Source organism: Merops nubicus, unplaced genomic scaffold (genome assembly GCF_000691845.1).
Source record: "Merops nubicus isolate BGI_N331 unplaced genomic scaffold, ASM69184v1 scaffold3501, whole genome shotgun sequence".
In the NCBI taxonomy this organism is placed as follows: domain Eukaryota; kingdom Metazoa; phylum Chordata; class Aves; order Coraciiformes; family Meropidae; genus Merops; species Merops nubicus.
The window spans coordinates 28,695-47,507 of NW_008587440.1; the positions used below are offsets into that span (position 1 = coordinate 28,695).

Sequence of the window (18,813 nt, forward strand, 5' to 3'; positions counted from 1 at the left end):
TTTCCACTGATTTTAAGTGTGAAAAAGAGATGTTCCTAAACTCTACTTCTTTGTATGTGTTTTGCAGGAATCCCTTGAAGCTCGCCCTGGGAATGGACAGCTACCTCCATCTCTGGAGGAGACTAGTGCCCATTGAAGAAGCCTCCAAGGCAAGTCGACAAGTGCTCTGATATCTCTTGGAAGAGCAGAGGGAAGGGGTAAACCCCCCCGGGCCATCAGCCATGCCGTTCGGGCTGAAACTGCGGCGGACGAGGCGCTACAACGTCTTGAGCAAGAACTGCTTTGTGACAAGGATCCGCCTGCTGGACAGCAATGTCATCGAGTGCACCCTCTCCGTGGAGAGCACGGGGCAGGAGTGCTTGGAAGCTGTGGCTCAGAGGCTGGAGTTACGTGAGGTAAGAGTAAACTGGGAAAGAACCATCTGCCACTGTGTAATATGACACGTTTTTTTAGCTCCAGCAGTCTGTTTGAAGCACGTTATTCTCAGAGCTGGCCAGATGTGATCAGCAGCTGGAGCTGCGACAAACGCCTTCCGGTTGCGTGGAAGACTGAAGGCAGAAAGATGCTCAGGGTTTTGTGCTATGGCTTATTCCTCGTGGCTTTGAGAGCTCTTTGTAATACGAAGATGAGGTTTCTCCTTTTTGTAGGAAGGGATGGGTGTTACTTTCTGAACTGGGATGTAAGGACCAAGCTGCAGTAACTTACATCTACACGTAACCCGGATTGCACCAACGCTGCTGGTTGAATCACACCAATGGGAAGAAGACCACTGGCTTTTAGATACCCATGTCCATATAAATATTTGTTACTAACATACTGAGAGAGACAGCAGTTGTGTTACTAGCAGGCGCAGCTGGTAAAACTTTGAGGATGTTGTTTATTTTTCTTTTTTTTCCCTCTTAACCAAAACGTTTCACATCTGAAACTCTGGAAAGCTTCTTTTACATTCCTAATGCTTCTGAAAAGGCTGAAGAAACCCAGTCTTTGTTAAAGGCTGAAGTCTTTTTCAGAAATACCTCTCTCACATGCATGGCAAATGTGAACTCTCTTACCTCCTGTGGACTCCTTACATGTATCCTGCATGCTGCTTTTGTCAATCACAAGTTGAAAACCATCAAGCTGGAAATTGCTGCATTCTCATTGACTGTCCTGGCTGATAGTTCCTGTAAGCACAGCTAGGGAATCTAATAATCTTGTGGTGCCTTATATTTATTGGTCTGTGGCCCTTTGTAATGGTGGCATACATAACGAGTGCAGATGAAAACGAATCAAAACCTCCTTTTTGCACATCAGTAATGGTAAAGGAATGAGAAGAGAATCTTGCTCTGTGTGTAGAAGGGGCAGGAGAATGTGCAGGCAAGAGTAAGATGGGGAGTGTTTTTTCATACTTTTTTTTTAATATGTGGATTTTAGTAGAGTCATCTTTGTTACCCCCCTAACCCTCCCTTCTAGAGGTGAAGACTTCCCAGTAATTACTTTTTCCCCTGTTTTCCCCTTTTTTTCCCCCCCCCCCTCTTTTCTGTTGGTGCTGCTTTATCAATCCAGAGAGGTTAGATCCTTCACGTTCCTCCCACTGCAGAAAGGAGTGAAATGAAGGAAGTGATTCTCCTAATCCTTCTGGGCTTATCTAGTTGTTGCAGCAGAAGTCTGTGCTGTAGTGATTGGCTCTGGAGGTCCACCTGCCTTTGCAAACAACAGCTTCATGGACGGGTTAGCATTCTTTTCCACAAGGCACTTTGTGATTTCAGAATGTGTTTTGTTCCACTTTGGAACAAAGCCTGAAGTTTCAAAATGTTCCAGCGAAAAGAGATTGGACAGTAGAGTAGCAAAGGAAGTTGTTTTGGTGAGTGTTCAGTTTCACGGGGGTTTTCTATTGCTTGGGTTTTTTTTTCATTTTCAAAATTATTTATGTCATGCAAAAAGAAATATGTCAGCACAAAAAGTTTGTGTTTCAAGATAAAAATATTTTAACAACACAGAAGAGAATGCTTTGATGTTGTTGGAACACTTTCTCCTTCTTTCATCACCCTCCCTGCTTTTTTTCTAAACAAAGTTTTGGCAACATTAAACCAATTTTGTGAAGTTCAGATTTCAACAGTACAGCATTTTTTTTACTGAAGTGGTTTGGGAATTTTTAATCTCTTTTTCTGATTGATTCTGGTAGCATCTGTTGCTGCTTTAAATATGTAGGAGAGAAGAGAATTACCAACCTCTTTCAACTCCAAGAGGGTCTCCCTGTATCCTCTTCTCCTTTCCTGAGAAATAATTGGAGTTAGCAAGCATGGAGGTGCCTGGTGCTGGGTGCTGTCCTTTCCCTCAGATCTCAAATTCAATTCTTCTTCTGCCCCTCTAGTCTTCCTGCCATGATTTGTAGGGAACCAGGGCTGATGCAGTCATTTGGTAACTGCCCCCTTCCCTCTCTAGACTTGCTGTGATTTTTTAACTCACTGGCCAATCAAATTCTATGGAAGGGTCAAAAATGCTTTCAAATTTCTACTAGATTTGTGCAACTGTATAGCTGAGTAAAGGAGAGAAGCCCATTAAGTGTACCAAGGAAGAAAGTCCTTGCAAGTGTCCATATTGGAGAGACACTTTTAGAATTCCACAAGTGTAGCAGAAACTTCAGCTGGAATATGCCTTTTCATAGAAATCCTGATCAGCAAACTACAATGTACAAGGAAGAGACTTCATGTGTACTCACATGACTACAATGTACAAGTAAGGAAGAGACTTCATGTGTACTCACATGGCATGTTTAGTACTCCCAAAACAGTACTAAAATCCTGTTTGTCTCCTCCATGCAGTCTCAGGGAAGAGCATGTGTTCTCTTAAAGGTAAAGACCAATTTTTGGTTGATACTTTAGTTTGGTCTTATGTTTAAATAAATTCCAGGTGTACTCCAACTTTTACCTTTCCATTAGGAATATGTCCATGTTTCACCCAAGCCAATTTCTTAAAAATAAACAAAAAACTGTCCAACCCTCCCCTGCTGAAAAGCAAATCTGAGATTACTGTATGTATTGTTGTGAAGGACTCTTGATCATTATACCACACATGACTGAAAAACAGTATCTAATGGATTATGCATATTTCTATTTGATCTCTGGGGAATGCAGCTCCCTCCCTGAGTGAGTCAGGGTTCAGGAATAGGTCAGTAGAAAGTGTAGCCATGTAACTACTGTAAAATCTGGTTTTATCCTTTTCAGCAAAGCTCTTGACAAAGCATCAGGTCTTCTAGTTGAACAGTTGCCGATTCCAATAAAATGAGCTCTTAGGCCAGCATTATGTGTAAGAGTAAAGATGAGAAGGGAGGAAGGGAAAGAAAAAAAAAGGTCAGAAACAACACTTTATAATTTTGCATATATGTGCATTGAGTATAAAGAGATTTTGTGTGTGTTTTTTTTTTCCCCAGTATAATGACATTTTTCCCTTCATGTGAGACTAGATGAACTTACTTGAAATAGCAAAGTAATATGTACAAATCTGTTGTGAGGCTTCATGTCTCTTTCTCCTTTTTGTTTTCCTTAATTTACTTTATAAGATGATAAAAAGTATGAAGGTAGAATGTTCTGATGCTTTGTAATGGGGGATGGGAGCAAGAAGCTCCTTTCCAAACAAAGCTATTCTTTCAAGATGAATTTCACAATGGGCTCCAGGACTGTGCCAGGGATGGCCATTTGCTGCCATTCTGACCTTCTTTTTGTGCCCTAGAAGGTGTCCATTCCTTATAGGACTGAAAAACCTGTGTTTGGCAGCTGAACTGCCTCAAAGTTTGGCTTGGTTTGACTCATCTTGCCAGTGAAGCTGGGATGGGGTTCAGGCAGCACTTGGACGTGAGGCCTTCTAGGAAGAGTTGGCTGCTGTAAACGGTGCCTTCCCCTCTGTGAGCACCCTGGGATAGCAGGGTTTAATGCTTCTTGCCTGGAGGAGCTGGAACTCTGCCTCTTTCTCAAGGATAAATATTTATTTGGCCACTTAACCAGATGCTTTAATACGAGCCTGTCTCAGTGGATCCTTTCGAATGAGATTTGCTGGTTTAGTGTCATCGCCTGTTATTAATTCTCCTTTTTGCCTGACATAAAGGCAGGGGTAGTTCTGGACTTGAAAATATAGCCAAGTCCAACATGAGTGTGTTGCCTCCTGAACCAGTAGTTATAACATCATCTTTAAGACTTCACCTAGGTTTTTGTGTGTCCACTTTTCTGACTGAGTGTATTTTAAGGCTGTTTTTCATACAGTGTTCTTGGGGCATGCAGGTGCTCTGGTTCTTGTCTGCTGCTTTAGCATCTGCTGCTGTAGCAGAGGGCCCCAGCTGCTGGAAGAGTGTAAGCCAGTTTCCTTGTACCAAGTCATGTGTGGTAGGTAAGACAAATTTTAAAACCTTGAGAGAAAACTAATGTGAGCTTTTTTCTGACAGATCTCTCTGTGTATTTACAGATCAGGCAGATGAAAAGCACTAGCTGCTATAGCTCTTCATCTGCAGAGTGGATGTGTGTGCATACATTTAGCATTATGAAAAGCATTCCTTCAGTGTGTGTCACCAGTCTGTCAGCTGTGGCTGGAAGAAGAATTTTTGTATGTTTTAGATGGGAAAGCATCATCCACTTTCTCTGCCACTTTGATGTACCATGTTACTTCAGGTGTAGGTGTAGATATTTACTCCATGAAAACTGGAGTGAAGTCAGTGGTTCACTTTGTACAGATGGACAAACAGACCAGCTTTTGGAGTCAACCAAAAGTAGTTTTCAGCCAGCTACTTACAGAGTAAAAGATCTCTTTTTTTTTTTTAATATATCCCTTCAGTTAGTTTGTGAGGTGTCTGTACTGTAAAAATGTTTTGTGGGCTGGAGTGTGTGGGAACTCACAACTCGGGTTCTGTAAGGCCTTCTGGACAGTCAAGTGCCTGCTCGTAGCACACTGACCTTGATGGTCCAGCAATTTCCAGTCCCATGTTCCTCCATTGTTTGGGAATTACCAGTGTTCCTAGGGTAGAGAGTCTCTTCAGTCATTCACAACAGTGGCTACAGAATTCCTTCCCTACTGTGGGCTGTTAAAAAATGCTAAGATTTCAAGGAGTCAAGTTCCTGGCAACAGGGAGTTTGATATGCAGATAACTGTCTCTCCAAAGTGCATGCATTTGTGACTTGACCTCTGCTGTGCAGTCCTTGTGGTTCATCTGCAAGTGCTAGATACTCTCCAGGCTGCTTTCCAGGAAAACAGTTGTCTTTTAGTTGTGTGAAATACATGCTGCCATGGTCCGTCCACTGTATCTGCTGTACTCCAGAAGCTTAAACAGTGAATTCCCTCCACTTCTTATTCCTTGGAAGTGACTCAAGATTCCAGATTTTGTACTTGAAGAGCCTTTGTGCTGTAGCAAATCTCAGTTTTTGTTGTCCCCCAGTCCTCACTCAAAGGGGAGGAACTGGGCTCATTTGAACTGTTAATTGCAATACCCTTAATCCCTCAGAAAACTTTTAGTCTACAGACTCCAAATCGTCTTCATTGGCAGATGTTTTACAAGTACATGAAACTGCAAATTTGGGTCCTGGGTGATGTGAATGTTTACTTTTTAAAGTAATACAGAAGATCTGTTTTCACAGCTCTGTGCTGTTTCTTGCTAAGGATGAGCTGCCCTGCAGTGGGTTTCAAGAGTTTGTGCATTAAAAGATTTCCCTTATGAGGTGCTAAAATCACTGTGCTTTTTTCTGCCTTCATATGAATTCCTTTCCTTTTCTGTCTTGGATGTCTCTCCCACCTTCATTTTCGTCTAATTACTGTCAGGATGAGCTCATCAGAAAGCTTTTATGCAGTGATGACTACAGAGGGAGAGTAGACATGTATCAGTGAATTGGTTAGTTTGAAGGTTGTCCTGTGGAAGATGCTGACTTACTTATTTATCCCCTGGACTGAGTGATTTATTGAGGATACCTTTAAAATTCTAGCAGGAAATACTACATTGATTCTCTTCAAAAAAAGAACTAGCTTACCTTGCTGTACCAAACTGAGCTTAAAGAGAAAGGCCTGAGCAGTGCTCAAGCTATACTGCAGGCTTGTCAGGCTTAACTGAGGATTGAATCAAGCTGAACTAGCTGTCATCTTAGTTAAATGCTAGTCTAGACTTTCTCCAAAGTTGAAAATATGTATGTAATGAGATCCTAAAGTAAATACACCTGCACTCCAGTTCAGATTTTCTGCATATGATTCTCTCTTGCATGCCCTCAGTTATAAAATAGTTGGAGCACTGTTGGCACTGATGGCTTGTTGTCATTTCCAGGCACTTTAATTTTTCAATATTGCATTAGTTGCCCTTGAGTTTGTATGCTAAGTCATGATACGTGCAATGGCTTTTACAGAAGTGTCTGTACCCTTACCAAAGTGGAACAGGCTGTTGAGGGTGGCTTTTGCAAAGCATAACGGTTGCAATTTGTCTATGACTTTTGAAGACTTTTTATTTAAAAGTGTGAACGTCTGGGAAATCCAGCTGGTGAAATCTTGATGGTTGATTTATAGGCCAAACCTTCTGAATCTATTAAAAGTAATTTCAAATGAAAGCTTTATAAAACAGCAGAGGGGTTTTTCTGTTCTCTGTTTCAAGTACCTTTATTTAAAATGTGGTGCTATGTGTAAGGCATTGTGACTGCCAGTTGAAGGATTGTTGTACAGGTTTGTTAAGCTGTAACAACAAAATAAGTGTTTTATTTGTTTTAGTGTTACTCTAATTTAATGGAAACTATGGTAATTAAATAGGGAGTCAGTTGGATTAAACACGATCCCACTTTCAGATCCTAAATCTGCTTGGTATCTACAGAAGTTCCTCTCAAAGTTTGTTTAATTGATTCCAATGTTAGTAACAGAGTGGTGTTCTATGTTGAAAGCGCTGAAGGAAATCCCCAGATACTCTCAGCTGAAATACTGAAGAAAAAGATGTTGATACAAACTTCACAGTTGTGGCAGCAATCAGATTTCCAAGCAACTGATGGATTATTTCCTTTGCTAAACGGGAACACTCTTTTTCACCTCTCCTTCAGCTCTGTAGTCATAGTACTTGCTGTTAATTATAGCATGAGTTTGCCTGCAGTAGCAGATCAGTGTGGTTTAATACAGTGGTTTAAGGGTTTTTCAACAGAATGCTGCATGATGGATGGGCTATTCCTTCAGCTGCTTATTACCAGTTTGTAGTATTTGGAACCCTAGTTCTGAACACTGCTCATTGTCGATTACTCTCCACCAGCAGCAATTTCTTGTCTTATACAGGACCTATTGGAGCCTTTGATATTTACACAGGATAGGGAAAAGCTGAGGTTTTCAACCTGGTATGTCTGTAAGACTCTAGAGCAAACAACTTATGTGTGATGCATTTGAAGTGTAATACTTGTCCATCATCAAAGCTTGTGAGTGCTTTAAAAAACAAAAGTAAATGTTCTGTATTGAGTAAATGATTCTGGTATTGGTAGATATGGTTTCATATATGTGTGGGTGTTTGCATTATTTTTTTATGATTGGAAGAGTTCTTGCCCTCTGCCTGCAGTGGGCCTGATCCAAAGTCTCATGAAGCTTATGTGCCATGATTCAGACTTAGTGTTTTCTGTGAGTTCACAAGGCACAGGCATAAAAGAAAACAAAGACTCAGATGGCTCCTGTGAATCATTTATGTCACCTCTGCCTTAATGTCTGCTACAGCTCTTTAATATGCATCTGGGAGAGATGATAAGGGACAGATGGTACTCCATTAAGTATATTATATTGCAATATTAATTTATCATTCAGTTCAAGATTGTCCTAAAAATAAAAAAAAAAGACACTGAGAAAGAAATTATTCTGATTTTGCACATGGAAAAATTTACACAATGCTTTCTGTTCTTCTTCCCATTTGTGTTGTAGGTTGTGTGTGTGTGTGTGATCTTGCTGGAAAGTGTAAACTGACACTGTTTTGTTTCTTTATCTAGACCCACTACTTCGGCCTTTGGTTTCTTAGCAAGAGCCAGCAACCCCGCTGGGTTGAACTGGAAAAGCCTCTGAAGAAGCAGCTGGACAAATTTGCCAATGAGCCTTTGCTGTTCTTCGGGGTGATGTTCTACGTGCCCAGTGTTTCCCGACTGCAGCAGGAGGTAACAAGGTAGGTGGTTTAAACTCTGTTCACACTGTCGTGGTAACGCTGGGATGGAATGGATGGTTCCTCTGTTTTTGGCATTCAGTCTTCTCTCAGGTATCACCTTGGCTCTTTCCTTTCCTGATGATTGCCCAAATAGGAAATCATGAAAGAAGTCATCACTTGATTCTCTGTGTTTGGGAGCTGAGCTGTATTGGTGAATGATTATTCATGACCAACTTGAGGGGAAAAAAAAAAGTGGTATATATGCAAAAACCTCACATAAATTTTAAAAGGGCCCATACTCTTTTTCTGTAACTTTCTACCGACTAAAAGGAAGCCATAAGCAAAGGACCTCTGCATACAGTTTTATTTGTTATTCGTATGTCTACCTGTACTTTGCTGAAAGTGAACTTTGGCATCTTTTCTGGGTATTGCACATCCCACTCCTGATTTTTCCTCTTATGATTCACAAAAGGATTAAAATTATTAGAGGGTATTAGTCCTCTAATTATCATCAGAGTGCACCTTTGCAAACAACTTCAGTAGGAATTACTCTTTTATTTGAAGCCCTGTGCTGCAGTTCAACAATGCAACTGTTTTGAGGGGCTCTTCTTGTAAACCACATCACTGTGTGGTTTTTGCACATCTGTGCTGTATTTAAATTTAAAAAAAAAAAAGGAGAGAGAAGAAAGCCCACCTCACCCAAAAAAGGGGTGGGCTTGTTTTCTTTTTCACCAAAATTATTTATCTGTTCTAGAGCAAAGTTGCATCAGCAAAACTAGAGGTAAAGCCTGGAATAAGTGGGTGAGGGCTACAGGGTGATAGAAGCCTCCCCACTGAAAAACATGTTCTGTTGTTGTAAACCTGAAATTCACCATGTGGTCATTGTGTCTAAAGCTATAGTATAAATAGTGGAGAAAGAGTGGCTTTATCCTAGAAGTTGTGCAAGATGTGAAATGGTTTTTATCTTGCAGATTATGTATTTTAAAGGGATTTTTTTGTTTATGCTGAACTGGAGAATTTGATTCTTAAAATGACAGATGACAAGCAGCCCCTTGACTCCTGTATATGCAGGATTTTTGCCAATTCTTGAGTTCTGTTGTTCACTTTTGTTAGCCCAGTCCTGGCCTAGCTGTGTGCATTGTGTAGCTACTTGGATGCTATTATCTCTTCAAACTGCAGCCTGCAGTGCTGATGGCTCATTCATAGCTCACCTGCAGAGGTGTATTTGCTCATTCTGCCCAGGTTGGTAATAACAAAACATTTCAGTGACAACTGAACTTCACAGCACTCTCAACTGGAGTGGCTTCTGAATTGTTTTTTATTTTCTGAAGTGATTGGTAACATAAACTGCAGAGTCTTACAAGTGCCTCTTATGTTTCTTTAAATGTCCGTAGCAAAACCAGCAGCTTACTAATGGATCTCAGATACAGAACAGCTTCTTAAGAATGTTTTGTTGTTTCCTGAAGTGGAATTGCTTTACTGTAGATTATGTGGTGGCAGTAAACCCTCAGCATTGCAGTTCTAGGTAGATGCAGTAAATCTCATGTCAGAAGCAATGAGTTGTGGGGACCTGGAGGGCTTTTCTGAAACAAAAGTAGAGAAGGGCTTGGGCTAAAGTGTGATGAGGTGGACAGCTTGGGGGGGAGTTGTAGTGTTTTATGCCTTTTTTAAATGTTTGTTTGCTCTTGGAAAACTGATTAAACATTTGTTTTCAAATTTGGGACTAGCTACTTTTAGGATTAGGCTTGGTTATAAAATGACTATCTGTGATGGTCCTCAGGTAGGCTCTAGACTCAGCCACTCAGTGCCTATGTATTTGACTTATATTATGTACAAATGACAAATCTGTCTTAAATGCAAAATGCACAATGAGACACTTCTCCTTCTGGGAAGCTGCAGAACCACCACAAATAAACAAACCCAGCCCCAAAACAGATCCATCACCAAAGGCTGAAGCTGCAAAGCTAGTGACAGCACTGCTAGCAGTGAACCTTTTACCTTTGTAACCTTCTCTTGATGGAAATGTCTCCAGGCCTGAGCCATGGCCATGTTTGGAGCTTCAGGTGAAAATTCTCAAAGTTCAAGCTTTTAATTAATTGTAGACTCCAGAATTTCCAAGAATGATTAATATTCCTTGAAGATGATGGAAAGTCTTCTGAGAATAATTCAGCTAACGTTTACATAATCCATAAGTGTTCAAAGACCAAGGAGCTGTTTTACTGAGATGGTTTACTCTGCCTCTGATCTGTATAGGCTTTGGCTTGATAGCTGTGTTTGAGAGATTTGTCTTGAAATGAATATTCCTCCCGGCTTCTGGTGACTGCACAATGCATCTCCTGTGCTGTCATTGCAAAGAGGGAAAATGATCTAAGGCTTTTAGGTTTTGTTGGTTGAGAGGAGCATTACCTGAGAGGCTGGTCAGTGGATCTGGGACAGTGTTCTTTAATCATTATTAATTGAAAGACTATCTGACTCTTCAAAACAATCTGTGGACCATTTTGTCTTCTGCTGTTGTTTGGCAGTTGGGACCAACAGGAGGAGTCCTTGTGCAAATAAGACAATTCATATTTAGGTGAAGCTATAATAATTTGTTTATAAAATCATAACTTTGCATTTTATTACTGTTGGAAGTGTAGAATGCCAATTATGCTTGCAGGCTTCTGGATTTTAGCTGCCTGCAGGTGTTGGGAGTGGTCAGCAGCTCTTCATGGTTTTCTGGTAACTTCCTGTACTGCACAAGCCAAAAGTGGGTGCAGAAGTAAGAATGAGCAACATTGCTCCAAGTGCTGTCCCCCAGTGATGAACAGACCCTATGGAAATATGCATGTAACAGGCTGGGAGAGAAGTGGAATAGTAACCAAGTAAGAAGTCAGCATTCTTCAGAAGTCAGTCAGGAGTTCTTCAGAGGTACAGTGTGGGAGTGTCAGCTGAACTGCTGAAGCTAAACACAAGCAGCAGTGCTAACCACAGAACTGCAGAATGGTCGAGGTTGGAAGGTACCTCTGGAGATTGCTCAGAGCAGAGCTGACTAAAGGAGATTGGTCTATAACTAAAACTGCAGCGCTCTGGGTGTTTAATATCTGCGTGGACAGAGAGACTCCACACCTTCTCTGGAAACTTGTTCCTGTATTCAGTCACCATTGCAATGAAGAAGGGGGTTTTGTGTTTAGAAGGAATTTCTTGTAATTCAGGTTATGCCCAAAGGTGATGCCCATCGTTTCAAAGGTGTGGATGGGAACTCAGTGGGTGAATGGGTTGGGTGGGTTGGCCATGTAACTGGTTATTGAGGACCTGTAGAGCTTCAGGCACCTGTCACACAAACAAAAGGACAACCATGACTTAATAGGGGATACCTGTAGTTAATTTGTAAGAGGTATTTCTGATAACACGAGAAAGAAGGGCCTGTGGGATACTTGGGAAAGACAATGAAAAGACAAGGCTGCCAGAGCTGTTTATTCAACTAACAGTTCCTTGAAGCCGACCTCTGAGGCCTGCAAGAAAAGATGAGGCAAAGAGTACTCTGGAGGACACATTAATCATTTTAATAGGTCAGATCTGACTCTCTGGCTTGCAGTTTTCCACTTCTTTTTTTGCAAAGTTGACGCTTGCTTAAAGATGCAAACATTAGTGGTGTGAGTGTTTTTCCTCCTCAAAGTTAAATGGAGCATTGGGACAGAATAAGATGTGCCAGCAGGACATAATCAGTCTTGTCCAGTTTTGAGAGTGAGTGGTGAGGCTTCTCAGGACAGCCACATTTCTTGACCTGTGAGAGAAGCTTCCTGCAGATGTCCCAAGGAAACATACAGAAAGCAGATGACAGTTGTAGAGTATTTGTCTCTTCTTTCTGATAATGGCAATGAAATAAATGTCATTGCTATGCCTTCTTTTAACGTTGTACTCTTGCCATTAGGCCTTCTCCTAGGAGTTATTTCCTACCCTCTAGTCCTCTTATTTCCCCAGTCTTTCTGCTCTGTTTCTTTCACTTTGGGTTGAGGTTCCCATCTGTACATATCATCTGATCTTAATCCTGTCTTCTCCAAGATCTCCAGCATCTCCCCCCTCCTCCAGTCCTGGCATTTTGCCTGCACCCAGTCCCCCAGTCATCTGGTGGGGGAATTATGAATTAAAGTCCCATGGTTATTTCTTAAGGTGTTAGTAAGAGTTTCACCATGTTGTAAATGCTATGATTGGAAAATTTTTGGAAGAACTTGTAATAAACCAGATTAAAATAAAAACAGCCAACCAATGAAAAAACTCATTTCCAGGCTTGATGGCAGCTACAGCAGGAGCCATTTGGGTGGGAGTCTGGAGGTGTGCACATTAGCAAAAGGCATTTTTCATAGAAGGCTACTTAGACAACCTCTTTTTGGTCATCCAGCTGTTCTCAGAGTGAGCAGCCATTGCAGGTGGAGATGCTGCACATGCTTTTGGCATATTTAAAGCACCTGGGACCTGCAAACTGTCTGATATAAAGCAGTCTTTGTGATGGCCCATAGAGTAGATATGTGGATAGATTAGAAATATAAATCTGACTTTTATTTTCTGCTAACTCCTCAGAGGAGAGGCATCCTTTCAAGCATTTAAAAAAAAAAAAAGTCCTTGTACAATGTCTAAAGTCAACAAGCTTGCTTTCACTGTGCTCTTGTTCCAAAAACAAAGAACCCACACACTCTTTGTGGCTTTCTGAAAAATGTGGGTGCGAGGCAGCTTTCTGCACAAGTATCAGACCTTGGCCTTTTTTTGCTTGGCCATCTATTCATGGTCTTTTTTTTTTTCCCCCCTTTTTTCTTGACGCAGTTCTACCGGAACACCAAAGTTACATTTTTCTCCCCACAGCATCTGTATCTTTATATGTGATACTGCTGTGAAGTGAAGGTAGGAAGGTGTGCTTTGGTCTGGATTTTTTTTTTTCCTTCTTTCTTGGAAGAACCTTTCAGTATTTTTAGTATGTGCTCTATACCCAGTAATATCCAGTAGTTTCTGTGGTGTTGCAGACTGGGGCATAATCCTGTGCAAGGAGAGCAGTCACCAATGGGGCTGGGTCCCCGTGGTGCTGCACATGGGAGGTCTGGGACACACGACTGTGTAGGGAGGGACATATTCCAGCAGCTGCACTGTGCTGTGTTGGGCTTTTGCCCCAAGTTGAGCTGTCAGCTCTGCATTTTCCCTGAAGAACGTGTTGTACAGCTTTTGTGTGAGAGGAAACACAGCGGGTTTGGAATGGAGTGCCTGCACCTGCACAGGGTGGGAATGAATGTCTCTGCAGGTGGAAAATTAGAGCCTGTGGCTGCCAGGCCTCTCTTCTGCAGGGCCTATGAAAAATCAGCCTCAAACTTAGCCTCCTTTGACTAAGTGAACATTTATTCCCTCTGATGTTTTGCTGCCTTACCCTTTTCTTCACCATTTCTTGCAGCCGCTTTTTTGGTTTGTCTTTTTAAGGAAATACTTCTTCGCAATTTCCTACCTTTATTTTTCCTCAAGCATTAGGTAAAGAATTTTTAAACAGACATTTTTCTAAAATATAAAGACCTACAGACTTGTAGGGCTATGTGAATTTTGAAATCATGTGAGGATAAGGTAGATGGGGAAAAATAGTGTTTGACTGCTTCATATTTGCAGGGAAAAACGTTCTGGAAAACCTACCTTTTTTAAAGATAAACTGCATTTTTTGTCCTTCCCCTCAAAAAAGCCCTTCTCAAAGTCTCACCTACTTGAGCTTATCTTTGCTTTTAGTCTTTTTTTTTTTTTTAACAAGGTGAAGTTTCACATCCTCCTGTGTTGCTAGCTTTTAATCCAAGTATAATCAGATGGAGTTTTGTACCAGTCGCTGCCCTCTTTACGTGGTGCTTTTAATGGCTGTGTTAAGGCTGGGTATCACCTATCCTTTCATGCCAGCCTGGGTTTGTGGCAAGCTCAATGAGGAGGAACAGTTTTGGCTGTTAAGGTTGTGAGATACGTGAGGCTGCTTTTCATGCTTGGTCACATCTGCAGCTTGTGGCTGTCTGAGAAGTCTCTGTGTGTACCTTTGAGTTCATGGTAGTTGATCTGAGCACTGTGGTGACTTCTTTGACCACAATGATTATTTTGCATAGCATAGTGTATCAGGAAAAAAAAAAAGCCTGGCATGACCTGTACCAGGTGATTTGTTCAGGATAGCCTTGACTGTGCTGGAGTGAAGTGATGGACTGTGGCAGGTTGTGTGGCCATGCTTGTTGTCTGTGATAGTACAGAGAAATATCATGCAGAATGGGAAGAGAAGAGAGATGTGGGGTTAAGTTGAATGGGTTGGCAAATGAACAAGAACTGAGTGATATATACCAAGTGGGAAGGTGGAGTATTAAACAAACAAACAAACAAACAAACAAACTAAAAAACAACCCAGAGTTTGGTCTTTCCTTCTTGGGGATTTAAGTCAGGATTTAACCATTCAGTATTATGGATATAACAGAGCAGGAAAAAGTTTGCTTTTCAGGCAGGAGAAGCCTTACTGCCTTGTCCAAATTTGTCTCTTCCCAAGAATCTTCATCATTTCATGTTTACAGCGTACTTTCCAGCACATATTTTAAGAGCATGCCTACTTTCTTGGCAAGATGGTATCTGGGAGCAGGCTATGTAGCTTGCAGAGAAAAGAACACAAACAGTTTCTCGTTGCCTTCTTTTCTGGGCAATGGCAAAACGGAGCAGCTCCTCTCACACCATGCAGGAAAAGCCATGACATGTAGATCTCTTGGCACTAGAATGAGCTATGTGGCTTGCCCAGATGGAAAGATGTTGCACCTCTTCACTATGAAGCAAGACTATTCTCTTCAATACAAATATGGTATTATGAACAGAACAGTCCCATGTTTTGAACTACTTCCAGTTAAAAAGTGTCTGTTGGTTCTCTTTGTCTGTTTCTTATATTGGGCTGGACCCTTGTGTAGCATAAACCAGTGTAGCTCCTTTCTTAGAATATTTTCAACTTTATAATTATATATATTATATATATATATATACTTAATATATATATATACTTTTCTGTTTTGTAGATAGCTATAAGTCAAAGGACTGTAATTTTAAATAATTCACATGAATTAAGACAGTCACTGCTACACACAGAAGTCCTATCAGATGAACAAAAGAAGGACAGGCTGTTCTGTTGGAACAGCAGACCTCAGAAATGAAAGATAATTTCATTACATGAATCCTGTCAAAACTTTTGTTCTCAGTTATACAGGATTTGGAGAGCCAAATTACTGGATAATTTTTGCAGGGGAATGGTGGTGAGCAGTGGTGAAGTGGGATGAGGGGCCAGCTGAGCTATATGTGGTGGTACTGATTCTCTCTTTTCCAGCTGAGTAGCTGACACACGGTGCTGCAGGCAGGTGCTGTTTCATGAAACACAGCAAAAGCAGAGTGAGGACAGGTATCAATGTAAATACCTTATTCATTGAAATATTCATGAGGCATTGTGGTGGGGTCTCTGAGAGGAAGTAGCAGGAGCTTTGGAGCTAAAATTTTATCAATCAGTGGGAGGAAAAGAAATTTCTGCTGGAACAGAATCCTGTTTTGGTTAAGACTGTAGGGTCAGGCAGGCTAACGACCACAGGTCCCAGTCCTGATCAGGGTCCTGGTGCTGATTGTCTCCTGACTGGGACTGCACCATATCTCCTGATGCTGGGAGAAAGGAAAGCTCTGGGATGTACTGCAGCATGGAGATAGTCGTGTGTCCCCAAGGGAATCCAGAACCCCCAGGGATCCCAGACCTCTTCCGTTGGACAAAATAGTAGATGGGTGCTGAAGTAACTTGATAATATCCAACTTCTTTTTTTGTTGTTGGTTTTGTTTTGTTTTTCCTTCTTTTTCCTTCCAACGGCAGGGATTTGGTACTAAACAGCAATGCTCTTAGCCACCCCAGCTCCTCTCTAGGAGCTCCCATTAGCCCAGGCAGGGGAAGAGCCCTGGAACTGCCTGCAAGCTGGATGAGTCTTACAAGTGCTGGGTGACCACCCAGGCTTAGAGAGTCTGGGATATTTGTGTTTTGGTGCTCCTTTGATGGTTTTATTGCTTTGTTTTAATTATTAGACTTCTTTAATATTAGTGGCTACTGCAGCATAAAAAATGTACATTAGTCTTGTAGCCTGCCTTGTAAACAAGCTGATACTTAATTAGCTTTAATGTTGTTTTTAGAGGACAGCAACAACAAATAACATGCAGTGTTTGCTTGGGTTGTGTTGTGTTCATAATTCTGCAGTGAATGCATTGTTTTGCTCTTCAGTAATATTCCTGAGTTAGTTGTTCTTCAATGTGTATTTTAGTGGCCGTTTAAACTTTGACTTAAAAAAAATAACTCCTTCAAGGCAGACCTAAGATTCAACATTAATTCCCTGTTTATAAAATAATTTGCTGAGGAGGGCAAAGCCTTCTCCCAGCTGACTTTCTTCAGTGAATGGGAAGCTTGTTCTCTCTGTGCTCATTATTGAAAGCTGAGCTCTTTGTGCCAGATATTTTAAGAAACTGTTGATGCTTAGATCTAATCTATTACGTTATACTTTCCTTTCAGACCAGAAAGTGAAGGTGTTTTCTGATGTATGGTTGGGTAGTACATAGGTAGCAATGCTGAAAAATAGTGTTGCATAACTATAAAATAGAGTGTTGCACACTTCAGCCTACATTCTTGCTTTAGTGTATTTTGAAGGCAGTGGCTGTGATGGTTAGAAATGTTGTAACAGGAATGTCTTGGCATTAGGCAGTATCACATTTACATCTGGTCGTGAGGAAATATTTATTTTTATGTTCTGGGGCTTAGTCATGTGTTGTTACTTATCACTCTCCCAGTGGAAACAATTTGTATATTCAATTTTAGTAGAGCAGATACTTTTGGGGTACTCTAAAATTTTTATAGGGCCCTCTTAAAGGGCAGCAAGGGTCAGATTTTGAGTTTCTACTCTTCTCATGTGATGAAGTCATACCATTTATAGCCAGTGCCAGAGCTTCATCTCTGGTCTTAGGTAGACCAGCTTGAATCCTTCCATGCCAGTCATATTATTGGAGACATCTGCACTTGGGAAAATGTACCTTATAGCTTCTTTCAGGTCCACTTGGGCACGTGTGGTGTTGGAGACACTTGTTGAACCTGTGGCCTGAGTGTGTGCTGAATGCTGAGCAGCTCTTCCTGACTCCTGTTAGGAGGTGAGGAATGTGGATGGCTTTTGCCATCTCTGGGAACCAAAACTGATTCACATTTTTTTGAAAACTTCTGCACCTGGGTGGAATGATATAACAATTTTATTGCCCATGCTTGTGATTTTTACTGCTTATGTTAGGAATTTCCTTAAGCTTCGCAGCTCTTGAAATGAGGTAATGATATGAATTTCAGACTGGGATTTTTTTTTTTATGTTTAAAACAGACCTCAAAATAGATTGGTAACACAGCAAGGAAATGAACATGAGGGGTATGACTCCAAGTATTCCACAGCTTTCAAAAAACAGAAGGAAAAAGAGCACCTAGCTTTACCAAATAAAGGAGTATCATCCTTTATGGCTTCATGGCAACAGCATGGCTTTGAGGATTGATTCATGGCCTGTGAAACTCCAGAGATGACAGTATGTCAATTGTGCATCCATTTCAGGAGTGCACAAGGAGCCAGATGGATAGAAAATGTAGCCATGTGCAACAGAACAGAGAGGAATCATAGAAAAGGATTTAGATATGGGTTGGATGGGACCTTTAAGGATCACCTCTTCCAACCCCCTGCAGTGAGCAGGGACATCTTCAACTAGGTCAGGTTGCTCAAAGCCATGTCCAACCTAACCTTGAATGTTTCCAGGGATGGGGCACCTACCACCTTTCTAGGCAACCTGTGCCAGCCTTTCACCAACCTCACTGTAAAAAATGTCTTCCTTATATTTATTTTAAACCTACACACTTATTTTAAAACCATTACTCCATGTTCTATTGCAACAGGCTCTGCTAAAATGTTTGTTCCTATCTTTCTTTCAAGTCCCTTTTAAGCATTTCCTAGGATGCATTCTATCTCCTCGTGTCCTGTTCCTGGTCACCAGAGGAAGTGACTGGTTAGGACATGGCTGCACATCAGCTTGTTAAAAACATGTCTTGAATTGTATAAGACAGTCAGGGTTGAATCCTCATTGCAGAAAGAAGAGCTGAAGGTCCATCAGAGTGTTTGAAACTCCTGCTTAGTACGTTTTATAATCCTTAAAGAGAAGGAAGTAAATGAAACATTTTGAAGCACGCTTTGGAGGTCTAACCAACTTCTGCTGCAGGAGAGAGTGTCATCTGCCTTCCTGCATGGAAACAGAAACCTTCTGAGTGACCTGTATGCTTATTCTGTGCTGTCTGACAGCTGAAATGTGCTGAGGCTAGAATCTGGCCTTCTGTGTTGTCAGTGAAGAGCTTGTTTTGTGTACAAAGCTGCATGTTTGAGTCACACCTACTGCTGCTTGTTTCTCAGCCTGTGAGGGAGATGTCCTCACCATTGCTGGCAATAAACATGTGTGTTATGTGGGATGCTCTGGAGCATGGGTTATCCTCTGTTTAAATCCTGTCCTCCTTGGCCTTTGGCTTTCCCCTGTTAGATTCCCAGTGCCACACACACATATGGTTGCATATTCTTAGCTGTGTTGTGAACAGTACCCGTTTTGTGTGTGTGCTTATGGAAAACTGATCAAAAGTCTGTTTGTATGATCTGAACATAGAATCACAGAATCATAGAATC

General features: G+C 41.3%; 1 protein-coding gene across 1 annotated transcript; it reads left to right on the forward strand.

Moving 5' to 3' along the window:
• Positions 1–221: 221 nt before the first annotated feature.
• Positions 222–8,116, forward strand: LOC103781205 (tyrosine-protein phosphatase non-receptor type 14-like; the record flags this gene model as incomplete). The annotated part of the gene is made up of 2 exons (XM_008948908.1): positions 222–395; positions 7,947–8,116. Coding segments are annotated over exons 1-2 (344 nt in total), but the record flags the coding sequence as incomplete, so codon positions are not given.
• Positions 8,117–18,813: the final 10,697 nt, after the last annotated feature.